The following is a 15,837-nucleotide window of genomic DNA, read 5'->3' as shown; positions in this document are numbered from 1 at the left end:
AAAGAAAGAAAGAAAGCAAGCAAGCAAGCAAGCAAGCATGTATTCTAAAGTTACCATTAACATTAGCGTCTCACAAAACTTTCAGTCTTGTCATTGGGAATGGAGGGATATGGCATCTAGAATTGAATAGAATCTGTTTCCCTTCAGATGGTCTCATTATATAATCCAAACTGTCCCCAAACACATGATCTGCCTATAACCCCCCAAATAGGATTACCATGCCTTGACAAATAGAGTATTTTAATAATACCAGCAGTAATAGTGTTAGTAGCTACTATATACCTGATATGTGTGTTGTGAAATGTACCAGGTCCTAAAGGGAAGTGTAACAGATGAGAAGTAAGTTTTGGGAAGGTTAAGAACATTTTACATTCCCAAATACCTGACCTGATGGTTCTACAAGAGAGCAACAGAGCGCATTGGTTGGAGGACTGTCTCCGAGTATTGCAGCATTGGAGCTTGAATTTAACTCTGTGTGTAACTTTGGTATCATGGACAAGAAACTTGTGAGTGTGTAAAAGAAGGTGTTATCACATCTACTTCACATGCTCGTCGTAAGCAACATGTTAGTTGCTTCAACAGTGCGCATGTAATCAGTGCTCTACAAAGTAAGTAAGTTATTACCTCATTTCACCAGTGAGAACACAGCGGCAAAGACTCAGGGAACTTGCCATGAACCTAAGGCTGTTTTGTGGCCTAGTAAGAGTACAAGTTCATGACTTCCTATGTTAGTACAGCAATCACTTGGTGTTACATCCAGGTCATAATTGTAGCACGGCCTTTCAGAATGGTGTCCTAAACTCTGGGAAGTGAATATAAATCCTTATACGTAGATCAGGATTTTCAAACTGGTATTGGTGCTCTCATCTGACTCAATGCAGCGATTTGGTCAGGGAACAGTACGTACTTGGAAGCCATGATTCTTCATTCCAGCCTACAGAAAGGAGTCCAAATGTGGATCACACCTCATCATTTAACTAACACACTTATTCTTAATGCTCCAGGGACCTTCTGGCCTCATCTGCAACTTAGGGAAACTATCCACTTCTTCCCCAACACTCTTTTCCCAAAAATAATCTCTTCCTTTACCCTGGTACTCCTTCCACAGCATCTGGGAACTGGATGTGCTAAACAAATTGTAGGGAGAGAGAAAGGCAGTCATCTTTGGGTTGCTTACGTTAAGACAATAGCAGAAAGGTTTGGCAGCCAGAGGTGTTTATGCCAGAGAATCTTGGCATAATGAATGGAGAAAAGAGTTGGCAGATGAGTAAGGAAAAAAAATTGACTGTGGGCTTTCCAGAGCTCAGAGAAGGGTTAGGTGGGGCTGTGTAATGCAATGCAGTGGGGCAACAGTCTTCTAGTCTGTTACATTACTTTGGATGCAAAATATTGAGTATGACGTGTTCAGGAGGGGAGTTTAGAGGGAAACATTCAGTAATAGTGTACATGATTCTGATAGATTAAAATACACCCCCAACACACATACACTGTGTGCACAGATAATAACACTCTGTTGTAGAAAAACCCATAACTGTCTCCAATCTAATTTGTCAGGGGAGACAGTAATGGTGAGTTGAGCATGCAAGGCAAGCTCCGAAGATGGGGTTCAGCATCCTCAATCTCCCAGCTCCACCCATGAAGATGAGCCAGGTTTGCAGCATAGGATAACCTACATCATTGTTTCTAATCTTGTAGCGTGTAACAGGATAATGAGATGTGAGAATTGGCTCAAAGATGGAGCAATTCTATGCTCTTTCTTTTCACTTTTATCTACTACAGTGGGCAAATTTTAGAACTGTCTAAAATATACATTTTAGAGGGTAGCCAATACTTTGTAGGAGATGATTCAATTCTTTTACATTTCAAAGAGAGACTGACTTCAGACACCTTTAACACTCTAGGCTTTGGATATGAGCTTTGTCGTCTGCCTCTCCTTCACTTTTCAAAATTTCTTACTGGAATTTATACATTTGCTGTTGTGCATTCTGGATTCAATGTTATTTTAAGTTTTGTTGAAATCCACATAACATAAAACCATACCATTTTAGCACTTTCATTGGGGAACTGAGTCCATTGATATTAAGAAATATTAAGGAATAGTGACTGTTGCTTCCTGTTATTTTTGATTTTATTTTTATGTTTGTGAGGCTATCTTCTTTTGGGTTTGTTAAAAAAAAAAAAAGATGATTTTCTTCCTTTTCCTAGGCTGTAGTTATACTCCTTGTGTTGGACTTTTCCATTTATTATCCCTTGAAGGACTGGATTTGTATAAAGATCTTGTGTAAATTTCTTTTCGTCATGGAATGTCTTGGTTTCTCCTTCTATAGTAATTGAGAGTTTTGCTGGGTATAGTAGCCTGGGCTGGCATTTGTGTTCTCTTAAGGTCTGTATGACATCTGCCCAGGATCTTCTAGCTTTTATAGTCTCTGGTGAGAAGTCTGGAGTAATTTTGATAGGTCTGCCTTTATATATTATTTGACCTTTTGCCTTTACTGTGTTTAATATTCATTCTTTGTTTAGTGCATTTGGTGTTTTGACTATTATGTGATGGGAGGAATTTCTTTTCTGGCCAATCTATTTGGAGTTCTGTAGGCTTCTTGAAGATGTTCATGGGCATCTCTTTCTTTAGGATAGGGAAGTTTTCTTCTATAATTTTGTTGAAGATACTTACTGGCTCTTTAAGTTGGGAATCTTCACTCTCTTCTATACCTATTATCCTTAGGTTTGGTCTTCTCACTGTGTCCTGAATTTCCTGGATGTTTTGGGTTAGGAGCTTTCTGCACTTTGCATTTTCTTTGATTGCTGTATTAATGTTTTCTATGGTATCTTCTGCACCTGAGATTCTTCTTCTATCTCTCGTATTCTGTTGGTGATGCTTGCATACATGACTCCTGATCTCTTTCCTAGGTTTTCTATCTCCAAGGATGGCTTCCTTTGTGATTTTTTTTATTGTTTCTATTTCCATTTTAAGATTCTGGGTGGTTTTGTTCAATTCCTTCACCTGTTTGGTTATGTTTTCCTGTAATTCTTTAAGGGATTTTTGTGTTTCCTCTTTTAGGGCTTCTACCTGTTTAACTGTGTTCTCCTGTATTTCTTTAAGGGAATTATTTATGTCCTTCTTAAAGTTCTCTATCATCATCTTGAGATATGATTTTAAATCAGAATCTTGCTTTCCTGGTGTGTTGGGGTATCCAGGACTTGCTATGGTGGGAGAACTGGGTTCTGATGATGCCAAGTAGCCTTGGTTTCTGTCGTTTATGTACTTGCCCTTACCTCTTGCCATCTGATTATCTCTGTTGTTCACTGGTCTTGCTGTCTCTGACTGTGTGACTTGTTCCTCCTGCAAGCCTGTGTGTTAGTACTCCTGGGAGACCAGTTCTCTCTGGGAGCAATTTGGGTATGGAGAGCTGTGGTACAGGGTCAGCTCTGGGGTGCAGACAGAAACCAGAAGGATTCTGTCCCTGGCTGTTCCTTGTCCTGATAGCTCTGGGAGAGTCCCTCTTGGACCAGGAATTTGAACAGAAGTGGTGGTCTTACCTGTGCTCAGAGGTGTGTTGGCACTCCTTGAAGACCAGCTCTCTCCTGGCAGTATTTGGGTATGGAGTGCTGTGGCACAGGATCAGTTCTGTGCACAGAGCCTACTTTAACACTTTCAAATGCACAATTTAGTGCCACTAAGTACATTCAATGTTCATGTAACTGTATTATAATTTTTCTATGTTATGATATTTTATGTGAATGTTTTTCTTCGCCTTGCTCAGGCTTGAACTTAGTGCCTCACTTATGCTTGGCATGCATTCTACCGCTGAGATATACTCCCAACTCTATTATGAGATTTAGATATCTAAAAGTCTGTGGCTGGGGAGAGACTGCCCCTTCTTGGAATGAGTAATTACTGCAACTAACAAAGGATTCAACAGGGAGTATGTCTTTGCTATACACATTACTAACCAGTTAGTCCTGAGACCTACCTCACCTACAGAGCCCATAACCCATAGTAATGTTCTCCTCCTTAATGGTCCAGGGTTCTGTTACCAGTCAACTAAGGACTGACCTGTAGCTGACAACCTGCCACAATTATACAAGTTTGCCAATCATAATCTTTTTACCTTGACATGTCTTTCCTGTAGAAACTCAAATAAAGGCCACAGAACAGACCCCATCATTCCCCCTCCCTCTTCTGCATCCCGACAGGTACACCGGCCTTGGCTGGATTTCTTACAAATCTCCTCTTGGAAATGCTCTTGACTGACCTGAACATAAAAAACAACAAAACAAAACAAAACAAAAAACAAAACAAAAACCATACCCATCACCATCACCTGCCTCCAAACTGAAAGTGTGAACCTCTGTGTAGGTGAACTTACTCCTTCCCTAGAGCTGACCCTTGGTTCTTAACAAACAGCTGACATGCTGACATATGGGAGACATAGGAATTACTGAGTGATATATTGGTGATGTTCTAAAGTTCAAATTCAGAGTTTGGTGGGAACACATGAGCCTTCTGGCATACAGTACCAAAATACTTGCTGTGAGAAAAATACCAGGTGCTAGTCTAATGTGTTGCATGAGCTAACTGCTTGAGCCCCACCCCTACAACAGGTTTGCAAAGACAACAGAGCTGAGACACATATCCAGTGACACAGATGGCGATCTTCTGTTTCAGCCATGTCCGAGGCAGGCATCCATGGAAAGTTTCATCTTGGCAGTGGTCAGGGACTGTCATTTAAACTACTTCCCTATCTTTCATCTGACACTATGTGGGTTCAGAATCTTAGCGTGAATGAGCACTTTTCTGGGTTCATCTGTGAAATCCCCAGGGGAGACTTAATACATTCAGTTGCATTGCTGTTTTGACTTATTCAGTCTTGGCTAAGACATAGACTTTGGGGGCTTAAAACCTCCCCATGGGAAGGCTGACTCCTTTTAGAGAGGAGGAAGCCAAGGTTTAAGAGTAGTTACTTTGTGAATGGACTCAGACAGCTGTGGTGGGGCTCCAGCTTCCATGCCAGTCCCTAGACACTATTCTGACACCTCCTTCAAAAGGCTTTGATGCAAAAGCTTCATGTGAAATTCACAAGCGACTACCTGGACACGAGGTATGCAGACACTTCTGTTGAAGGGTTTGATGAAGGCCTGCAGCTCTCACTCTTCTGTTTAGAGATGGAAAACCTGTGAATTTTTTTTTTCTTATCAATACTTCCCATCAGCTAACTTGCAGGCAGCACTTGCCGAGTTCTTCCACCTTCTGAATGATATTGTGGTGTCCTAGATGCAGGCTTTTCACAATTAAATTAAAAAAAATTTTTTTTGATTGTGGTATTGGGATGGTGCCATGCTTTAAAGAAATCTTTTCTCCCCAAACATATCTATGGTACATGGAAACTGACCTGATGTCTATGCCACATCATAAGAACAACTGGGGCATCAATGGCTCCAGGATGATCATGGCCTTGGCACTGTGCATCTGGGAACTGAAATGAAGGCTGAGTGATAATGTCTAGAGCTCTGAGGGAATGGTGGGCAGTATGGTCTATCCATCCGGATTCCTCTAATCCTAGTCTGCAGGAGGTGTTTGGAGTGATCTATGTGGGAGGCTACGAGGGAGACAGACAGGTCTCTGACAGGTAGACAGATACGGAAAGGAGTCACAAGTAGATAGTAAGTAAGGTTGGCAAACTTCCAGATTTTTCTTCATAACCGTGACTGAAGACAAAGGCCTAAAGACGTCTTTTCGGCACATGCACATTCTGAAGGACCAGCTAGACAAGTTCAAGGCTGGATCAGGACATGTTTACGCCAAACTTGTGGACGTACCAGCCCCCCTGTCTTTGCCTAAAGTAACAAACACTAAATTAGGGGAGGAAAATCCTTCACAGACCCTTAAACACAGCCTTCTGGGAGAGGGGGCTTCAGCTTCCCCAGTTCCCCTGTGCTTTGCAGAGGGTCTTCTCTCTGTGTATCGGCTTTATGTGTGTGCTTCCTCANCCCTAGTAGAAGCCTTTCTTCACCTGCTGACTCTGCCTGCTGGGCCTGAGACCANTCCCTGGTTCTCCCTGTTACACTGGAGATTTTCCCTGCCTTCAGCTTCCTGATTGACAGAGAAAACAAGCTCAGTCACAGCCCGGGCAGTACCACATGTACTATCCATGGAGCAGAAATCAACACCCCTTGCCCACAGGAAGTTTCAGCCTTCCCTAGGTCCTCTTTCCCTTTTTCAGGCCCTGTTCATCACACATGTCCTAATTCCAGAATGACTCTGTTTTTAATTCATGGAACAATTTTAGGGAGCAAAATGCCGTCAGAAAAGTGTAGCTTAGTGAAGCCCAGTGATGTGAGTTGAGATGCAGTAGACTTAGGTTGAGATGCAGTAGACTTAGTTGAGATGAGTAGACTTAGTTGAGATGCAGTAGACTTAGGTTGAGATGCAGTAGACTTAGTTGAGATGCAGTAGACTTAGTTGAGATGCAGTAGACTTAGTTGAGATGCAGTAGACTTAGTTGAGATGCAGTAGACTTAGGTTGAGATGCAGTAGACTTAGGTTCGAAATCTGGATGAGGGAGGTTGGTCAGAAACTCAAAACAGGGGACAGGAGAGGCCAAGCAAGTAGAACAAGTTGCAGATTAACTGGGGTTAAGCTTCTACCTGGAAAAAGAACTGCTGACTGCATTCCTGAATCATCCTGTTGACTTGTTTTTAAGTTCATACTGTGAGGAGCTATTGATTGTTTTGTTTGTTTGTTTGTTGAGCTGAAGACCTGGCCTGAAACAACAGTGAAGATCCACTTAACTGAAGGAGTTATAAAGCTCAAATTCTGGGAAACAGATGATGCTTCATGCATACTGCATATCAAAAACCATCCTCTCTGTGTTTTTACTTACAGACACCACTGCACATTAACAAACTGGTGAAGTAAAAGATACCAATTGAATTCACTCACACAGAGGAATGTTCTCTTAAAAGGAAGTGTGCATTTAAATGCTGCCAACAATTGTCAAACACATCACTAATGACGTCTCAGTGACAAAGGGCATTCCAGCTGTTCACAAGCACTCACTTCTATATCATCACAATCAGTTCTCTGTGGGCACCCAGAGATGTATAAGTTTCTCTTTTATCACTACCTGAGCTTCTTTTGTTTTTGTTTTTTGAGACAAGGATTCTCTGAGTAACCCAGGCTGTCCTGGAACTAGCTCTGTAGAGGAGTTGGCCTTGAACTCAGAGGTCCATCTACCTTTGCCTCCTGAGTGCTGGGGTTAGAGGTATGAGCCATCACAGACTGGATTTTTTGTTTTTTTTTGTTTTTTTTTTACTTACTACCTGAACTTTTATAGTTCATATCCTCGTGATTGGCTAATTTCATATAAGACTTTCACCATCCATTTACATGACATTTTACACAAGAAATAGCAGGAACGAACAGGACACTCCAGGACTGTTTACTTCATTGTTTTCTATAGTGTAAAGATCAGATTTCCACTAATCAGATTTACTTAGAAATTCTAACCATGGAGAATTTGTGAAGATGAAGATATTTTTAGAATGAGCCAACAGAAGGCTCTTGAAATTTCAGAACTGAATAAAAGGCATAAGCACTTTATCCTAATGGCATGTGGAGAGCAGTTTAAAAGGACCAGAAACTAACCAGAGTTAGCCAAGGGCTGAGAAAGTGAGTGGATGTGGGTGGGAAATGGTGACACGAGCAGGATCTGAGACAAGGCTAGCAGGCTTACTGTTTCCAGTGTTCTGCTCTTTTTCTGGAAGAAAAAGAGTTTCTATTTATCACTGTGAAATGATGACAATAACTGATTGACATGAGGAATTAATTTATACACTGCTCATTTAGTGAATAAACAGTTTGGTCTATGTTGTTAGTCTCATGCATGATTTCATACTGGGCAGTCAAAGTAATGTCATTTCCTAAACACCACAAGCTTTTCTAATCACTAAAGAAATGTGTTATGGGCATCACATAAAGGTTTTATGTGAGGGGTAATCTGATTGTATCTTAATTTAGACTAGCATTTACCAGAGCAATCTCCTAAAATCTCAGTCCCAGGGTTACATGTCACAGGACTGAGGGAAAATGGAACATGATTGAAATAATGGAGAAAAAAAGTCCCTGCTGATTTATTTTTCAAGCTAATAAGTTGGTATAAAGAGACAAGGTGTTCTAAATATTTACAATACTGTTACAATTCTCTTGTGAAAGCATGGTTGGATCTCCTCCCGTGTTTCCCTTGAAAGAAGGACTGTCTTCTGAACATTATTGCTACTAATGCATAGTGGTCTCAGGGCTTCAGGCTTCCCACCCCAGCTCTGCGGCTCCCTCACTGTAGGCCCTGGAGGAAGTTACTTGACTCATCTGCACAATGGGAATCTTGGAGGTTATGGAGAAAATAATGAATTGAGGTAAAAGTAATCACTCAGACCCCGAGTCTTTCGGGTGTAACAGTAATGATACATGAGGCAGAACTTGACTTTACGTTAGGGTACTGGACACTGTTTTCCATTTTGAGAGTTTTAGTTCCTGAATTTGGGAGGCCCTAGACTGACATCCTAGAAGGAAGAAGCAATTCTACTCCGTTCATAACCTGGGATGGAGAATGCCATTAGCAGTTCACTACCGATTCTAGATTTCCTAAGTCCCAGCTTCAGCCACTGCTAGAGAGCTGCAGAGCTGACCGGGGTTCTGCCAGCTGTGGCCATGAAGGTTTCTCCTTGCTGTCCAGAGATCTGACTCACTTTCAGGAACACAGAAAACAGTTCTAGCTATTCTGAGTAAAAAAAAAAAACTAGAGGAAAACGATGGGTTGCTGCTGTGTCTGAGAATATGAGAAAAATAATTAGGTAGAATATCTGGGCAAATATTTTACATGAATAACTTTTGTTTTATTATTGATACTATTCTGGTAGATCGAGTTAAACAAATATGTAATTAAAATAAAACTTTTGGGTTTCATTTTTAGCACATAGAGCTTCAACATGTGTATCTCATGTTTGTGGTGTGCATTGATTGCATGTTGATGGTGCTAAACAATCAAGTGCCTGAGTGCATTTGTGAGCCTCACCTTCCTTTTGTGCAAAGGATTCCTACTCAAGTGGGAGATCTGCATTGGCCATATCTTAGTGTGGCCCAAGTAGGGTTAAAGAACTTGGGAGGAAATGTGTGAACATTAGCCATGAGTTTTGAACTGTCATATCATCCCTGAAGTAATGTATCAGAATAGCGCAATAGTTCCTAATGCTTAACACGGTATGGGGTGGAAAGATAACATACTATCAAAATAAAAGTTGTCAATAGGCAAAGTTGATTTTTTTTTTTTTAAAGGAGAGATGGATGTGATGCTTCAGTTTGATACTGTGCCTTCTGGGTTATCTGTAGTTTGTGTAGCTGTGATGTTGTGGTGATCCCCAAGGCAAGTCAGGGTATTGACCTTTTACTATACTCATACTGGGATTCTCTCTGCTCATTGGCAATCTCTGCCATGGGCTTGGCAGGAGCAAACCTAGAGCATGGCTTGCTGATGGTGTCAATTCTAAGGGATGGTTTGGTGTAGAATCCATTTAAAACTTTCTCTGTGTGCCCCTCCCCCTTCCAGCCACCAAAAGAAACTGAACAAGAGCAGAACTTCAAAGCAAGCTCGACTTCTTCATCCTTTCTAAGAGAATTTTGGTGCAAAGTCCTTTCTTTTGGCAATTCTGGGGCCATATCTGGACTGATATTAAAAGGGAGAGGATAACAAGAAACCCCACAAAATCAACAAACCTGGGTTCACTGGGGCTCACAGCCACTGAATGGACAACCAAGAGCTGGCATGGAACTGACCTAGGTCCTATGCATATATGTTACTTTTGTGTAGCTTGGTTTTCTTGTGGGACTCCTAATAGTGGGAGTAAGGGCTGTCTCTGAATCTGCCTGCTTTTGGGATCCCTCTCCTACTGGGTTGCCTCATTTAGCCTTAATACATGGGGTATTACTTACTACAACTTGATATGTATGCTGTATTGTTGATATCCATAGGGGAGGCCTGTCCTTTTCTGAAGAGAAACAGAGGAGGGATGGTTGGGAGGAAGGGATAGAGGGGAGGTGGGGGAAGGAGCAGGGAGTAGAGGAGGGTGGGGAAACTACAGTAGCGATGCAAAGAGGCATATATATGGCAATGATTGATCCTTCATGATTAAAGGCAACACTTTACAAGAGCATAGGGGATCTGCTGAAAGTCACAGCTTTTATTTTTTAAAATATAGTTTACCAAGTTTTCCAGTTGAAGAGGAGCCATTTTTCTGTCCACTAGCCTCTTTTCAATGGATTAGAAACGGAGAAACAATCCTTTGTATAAGTGTTTGGGCCAGCACGGAGCCCATTCTCAGGCTACATAAGTAGCTCCTGGTACTTTTATACATTTACTTACAAATAACAGATAAAGTTCTTAGAGCAGACATCCTAATTCCCAACAGCCTAAGACAGACACATTGTAGAATGGTTGGAGTCTTGTTTAGTGAGACTAGAAGTGCTTTCTTTTAGAGATAATGGTCAGCATCCTAGCCCCACCCCTAGAAGCTAACGTGGCCCCAAACATAAAACACTCTACTCGTAAAACACAAAAGCACAGGAGCCACGTTCTGGTTAAATCCAACATTCCACAACACAAACTCTCTTTCTGGAGTATATATGGAGATGCCAGCCTCCACAGTCCAATTCGTTATTTAAGAGGGCAGTGTGACCAGTTCCATCTCATTCCCCACTAAGTATAACTTGCCAGTTCAGACCATCTGCTGTGACAGAGGAGAGAAGAGAGGAACAAGTGTGAGGGCAGTGGGGAGCAGAGCACTGAAAACACAGCTGAGAAGGGCAGTCCCTTGGGGGGTTCTTATCTGCATCCCTTTCCCTTAGAGGATGAATAGATGACACCAATCAGAAGCATCTATGAGAAACAGAGAAGAGTTATGTCTACAGCTTCTACAAGTCAGATCTTTGACTAGCCACTGTCCATGCCATCCTTTCCCCAATTCCCCTTCTATAGCTCTTCATGAGAGAGACCAGAAGGCTCAACTTTGGCTCTGTATCCACATTAGGCTTTAGCAACTTAGGACTTATTTCAGAACTCACTGTCAGTGCTGCCTCTAACTGGGCAACACCCTTGTTTCTATCCTGGCCCTGCCTCAGTTCCTCAGACAACCTTTTTCCTCATCCCAGAGATGTTCCAGATGTTACTGCATTTATCTTTGTGCTCACGAAGTGCACAGCTACAGAATGAGGAGCATCTATGTGTGCTCCTGATAGTGACACCAAGAAACTATTTTGTAACTTAATGTTCCTAAAGTCAAATGAAAGAGGCTGTAACCTTCTATACCAAGGGCTGTCTGAATGCTGTGGGTTGACAACTACATTTTGCCCAGGGGAAATGAAAGCACCAAGAGAAAGGGCCTCAAGGATAGCAAAGTGGGCCCCAGTGGTCAGATTATAACATTGACAACATCCTGTCTTAGAAGGGACTCCCTCCTCTTAGTTTATCAACCCAGGGAAGGGACTAAGCAGAAGGTTCTTAGAAGAAGTGCTAAGGTAGCAACATTCATATGCAAAGACAGGAGGAGGAAAGAAGTAGGTAAGGTGAAAGGGAAAGGGGAAGGCAATTGGCCTTTGTCAATTAGGACATTTCCCACTCAGGCTATGCCTGAAGGTGGAAAGGGTGGGGTGAGAGAAGTTTGAGCAGGCTGTGGGCTGCTCACTGGGCTGTGGAAACAAATGTGACTTACTGTGAAAGGCAAGGAGCATATGGCGAAGGTGATGGTCATAATGGCCAGGAGAATGAGGTGGTCTGTCTCCTCTGCCATCGAAGTCCTCTCTCCTCTCCTGCGAGATCCAGGGCCTCTTAGGCTACTGCCAGACAATCCGCAGCGGCTTCTTCTGCTCCGACGGTGCATGCGAATGAGGTTGAGGATAACGCTGATGTTGCAGGCGAGCACAGCCACGATAAGCAGCAGGAGCATCGTGGCGTACAGCTGAAGGTATGCAGTCCTCCCGTGCCGGATAAAGCACCAAGTCCCAGGACAGTACTGGACGTACTCCCCGTAGTTGAGCAGCGGCAGGGAACAGAAGAGCAAGGAGACCCCATAGATGGCAGGCAGCACCGCCAGACCCCCGCGGCGCGATAAGTGGCGCCTGTAGAAGTAAGGGTACCCGATGGAGAGGTAGCGTTCCAGGGCCATGGCGAAGAGCATGAGCATCGTGGCCAGACTAAAGAAGGTCATAGTGAAAGCGAAATAGGTACACGCGCGACTTTCGGGAGCCAGGGTCACCAGGGTCTGGTTTCTCGAGTATGAAGCCAGCACCACCGGGCTGATGAGGCAGGTCCCCAGCAGGTCGGTGAGCACCAGTTCCGTTACCAGCACGTGAAACAAGGAGATAGAGGTCCTGCTGCCGGCGCTACACCCGGTGTCCCCACGCCAGCGGCGCGCCAACAGAGCCAGTGCGATGAGGTTCCCCAGAACCCCGGCCGAGAACATTACCGAGCTGATGGCTGGGCTTTCCCCCGAAGGGAGCCACTGACGACTCTTGCAGTCCTCCATTAGCTTGGAGTCATTAAGAAAATTGCCCATGGTGGAGGGCGTGGAGGAGAGATGATATCTCTTCCAGGCAGGTACCAGACAGTAGGAGGGTCTGACGGCCCCAGGGCTCCAACACAGAGCAGGGAAAAGGGGAGGGACCGAAATCCAGAGCTCCCTTCCGGCCCCCAACTCGCACCAAGGGCAGACTTGTTTGGGTCTACTGCCTGTGCGCAGAGTGGCCTCTTCCCTACAATATCCGGTCGCTCTTGATGCTCCTGTGCCTCACCTGCACTAGCCAGGGCTGCTTGCCAGAGCATAGAGGAGCAGCTGCTCCCTCCAGCGCCTTCAGGGGGCAACTCCAGTAGTGGCATCCAGGCAAGCAATTTAGAACGCTTGAGAGCTGCAGCCAAGGGGCCAGGCAGGGCAGACACACACTGACAGGGCACTAGAAGGGACCTGAAGGCGGTCCCAGCGCTCGTCCTGAGCTGGCCCATAAGGTCTTCCTTCCCATGGGGTACATGGGTTGGAAGTTACAGTGCCTTTGACTTCAGCTCTGAAGCCTTTAGCCTTTAGCAGAAGGCTGGGAAACAGCACAGTTTATAAGACTGGGGTAACAGGAACTCACCAAACTGACGTTAAGAGAGTCCAGCCCTGTGAGGTATGGAGGAGGCACAAAGACATCAAGACAACTTGAAGTAAGAATATGAGAGACGTTGTTGTTTTCCTTTAAAACAAAACAAAACAAAACAAAACACAAAACATCCAGAAAGATACCCAACAAAGGTGGAACAAAAACTGGAAGGAACTGAAAAGCAAGCCTATCCATCCAAGAAATGGAACTGTACACCCACAGAGTGGCCTTACAACGGCTCGCTTAAGCAATCCTAACAAAACAAAACAGGAACCGTTCTTGTAATCCTCTAGAGTCATATTTGTGGCCCCAGATGGAAAACAACGGCACTTAAGTGTTCTCTACTGAGGCTCAATCTTGAAGAAACTGTTGATAGGTCTCTCCACAGTCAATTAACCATGAGGGCCCATTCGAAGGATTTATTCCCGGAGTACGTTGGTAATAGTCCAGTTTCACCATGAAGCTGGCATAAATAGTTGTTTATCATCTGTTGCCGTAGTTACCGAGCAGTAATAATGCAGCAGTGTTTCTAGTTTTCCAGCCTGACAGACAACATAGGCAAGGGTATACTACTAGAAAAAGTGTGTTTCATGCAGGAAAAGAGAGTGTGCTGAGAAAGAAAGGTTTGCACAGGAGTCTGGTAAAAAGAAAAGGCAATGGAAAGACTATTTATGGGGTACACCTTGCTTCTCATGGCTTAGCTCACCTTGCTTCTGGCCTGGGGACTGGAGGGGTTTTCTAGCAAAATAAGGGAAGCAGAATCCTACAGACTCATTTGCCACAGCTGAAGCTATCCACTCCATTGCTAAGCTTTGTAGGGCATGGATGCAGTGGGTGTCAAACTCCTCTTGTTTTCTTTCAGGCTGTAAGCTGCAGGCCAGTAGCATCCTCAACGCAGCCACCCGAAGTGGCTTCTCCCATGTCCGTCTTGTGCCATCTGCTCCCCCCGTGGTTGGGGAATGAGCAGAACGTGCAGGACAGGACGCTGATGCTGGTTCCACTGTGTTTACTTCCCAAAGGCTTTTATACCCTTTCTGTTTCCGTGGTCACCTTATAACAGAAGCCCCTTGTGGCACGATTTCTATATAATTGTCTCTACCTCTTCACTACATGAGTGACATGACTCTGCTGACTTTAATGGATACCAGAGAAAATTCGAGATCTCATCCCAACCCCCTCTGCCTTTTTCTGCTAGTCTCTACCCTGACTTAGTAGAGAAGATTCTCACAGAGGAGTGTGGACAATCTAGTTTCTGATTACTAAGCTCTGTCCATATGCCTTCCTCAACAACCCCTCAGACACCAGGGTATGTACTCCCTGCATGTGAGACAGCCTTGGGAATCCTGGGGGAAGAAGCCACTTTGAAATCCCAGACATGTGTTTAAGCAAGGAATTCCCTGGTGCAGGGAAGTTTGTCTACAGGTCAGGTGGCTTTGGGGCTCTGTGAACAACCCCTACTTAAAGGTGGATTTGTCACAAGAAAAAGACCAGAGCTAGTTGTACAACTCTTAGGAGCTCATATCTTAGCAATTACTCTTCTGGACTGCATGCTTTCAGTTGCCACATATTCAAATTACCATTTTTGTTTGTGTGTGTGTTTGTTTCCAGTAGTTGCACAGAGAGAGCTAGCAGTTCTACTGTGTTTCATGTTTCAGAAGTCACAGTGGATTGTTAGTTTGCCATCTCTACCTACTCACACCATCAGGTTGGTTCCGTAAATTGTATCCTTGTCTGTAGTTTGAAAGTGGCTTCTTCCCATTTCTAATTGTAGCGTCAGCATCTCAGTTCAAGTTCAGTTTATCCAGAGTCGAGGATTTCTTAACAGAAAATATATTAACGCCCTCAGTTTTAGAATTGGGACATACAGCTTTGCTAATTTTCAGTTCCTTTTCATGAAGCCATTGTGTTTGGGGAACACCATGTGATTAGTAATTGTGTGTCAACTTGGTCAGGCAAGGCATGCCCAGGAGCTGACTAAACAGTATGTCTGACTATATCTGGGAGGGTGTTCTAAGGAACTTAGCATCCACATTGCTGGACTTACTAAGGCACATAACTGCTCCAGTGTGGGTGGGCCCCATCTGGTCTGTTGCTGACCGAATAGAACTAGGAATATAGGTGAAGGTTGATACCTGGCTTGATTTGGGGCATTGATCTGCCATTGACATTCCTGATTCTCTGGCTTTCAGGCTGACTAGAAGCTCAACTGTTAGCTCTTCAGTTTTGAGACTTCTTCCAAATATACCACAGGCTTTACAAGTAGACACACATAGAAAGCCACATGTAAATCAAGGGCTGGAATATAGACTGAGAAAGCTGATGCTAGGCAGTTTTATGGCTTGAGTATGAAGTACACTATTGACAAAAACACTGTATATCATAAGACATTGTATACAGAACACTCACAAAGAGAAAGACATATACAATTGGTTCTATTTCTTTGAAGATCTCTGACTAAAACATATTACTTGAAAATTCATATTTCCATAAAATTCATATTTTCCTTTATGGATCTGTAACTCAGGGGCTTTGGAAGGCAAGCTATTTACCATAGGTCGTTCTTCAAAGGAAGGCAAAGATAAACATGAAGGAAAGGAGAACTATGTGGAGGAAGTTGACACTGGGGCTTGCATGTTTCTATTTGCAGGAGTTAT

General features: G+C 43.5%; 1 protein-coding gene across 1 annotated transcript in view; it reads right to left on the bottom strand.

Annotated features, from left to right (window-relative positions):
* Positions 1-13,473, bottom strand: part of Ptger2 (prostaglandin E receptor 2) — a 14,855-nt gene extending 1,382 nt beyond the window's left edge. The window contains exon 1 of the mRNA XM_021204062.1: positions 11,761-13,473. Within this exon, the coding sequence (XP_021059721.1) occupies positions 11,761-12,603 (843 nt within the window). The 5' untranslated portion in view covers positions 12,604-13,473. The remainder of the gene's footprint in view (positions 1-11,760) is intronic.
* Between the last annotated feature and the right edge of the window lie 2,364 nt (positions 13,474-15,837).

The sequence above is a fragment of the Mus pahari genome, chromosome 8 (genome assembly GCF_900095145.1).
Source record: "Mus pahari chromosome 8, PAHARI_EIJ_v1.1, whole genome shotgun sequence".
Classification (NCBI taxonomy): Eukaryota; Metazoa; Chordata; class Mammalia; order Rodentia; family Muridae; genus Mus; species Mus pahari.
This window is presented reverse-complemented; position numbering and strand designations above follow the sequence as displayed.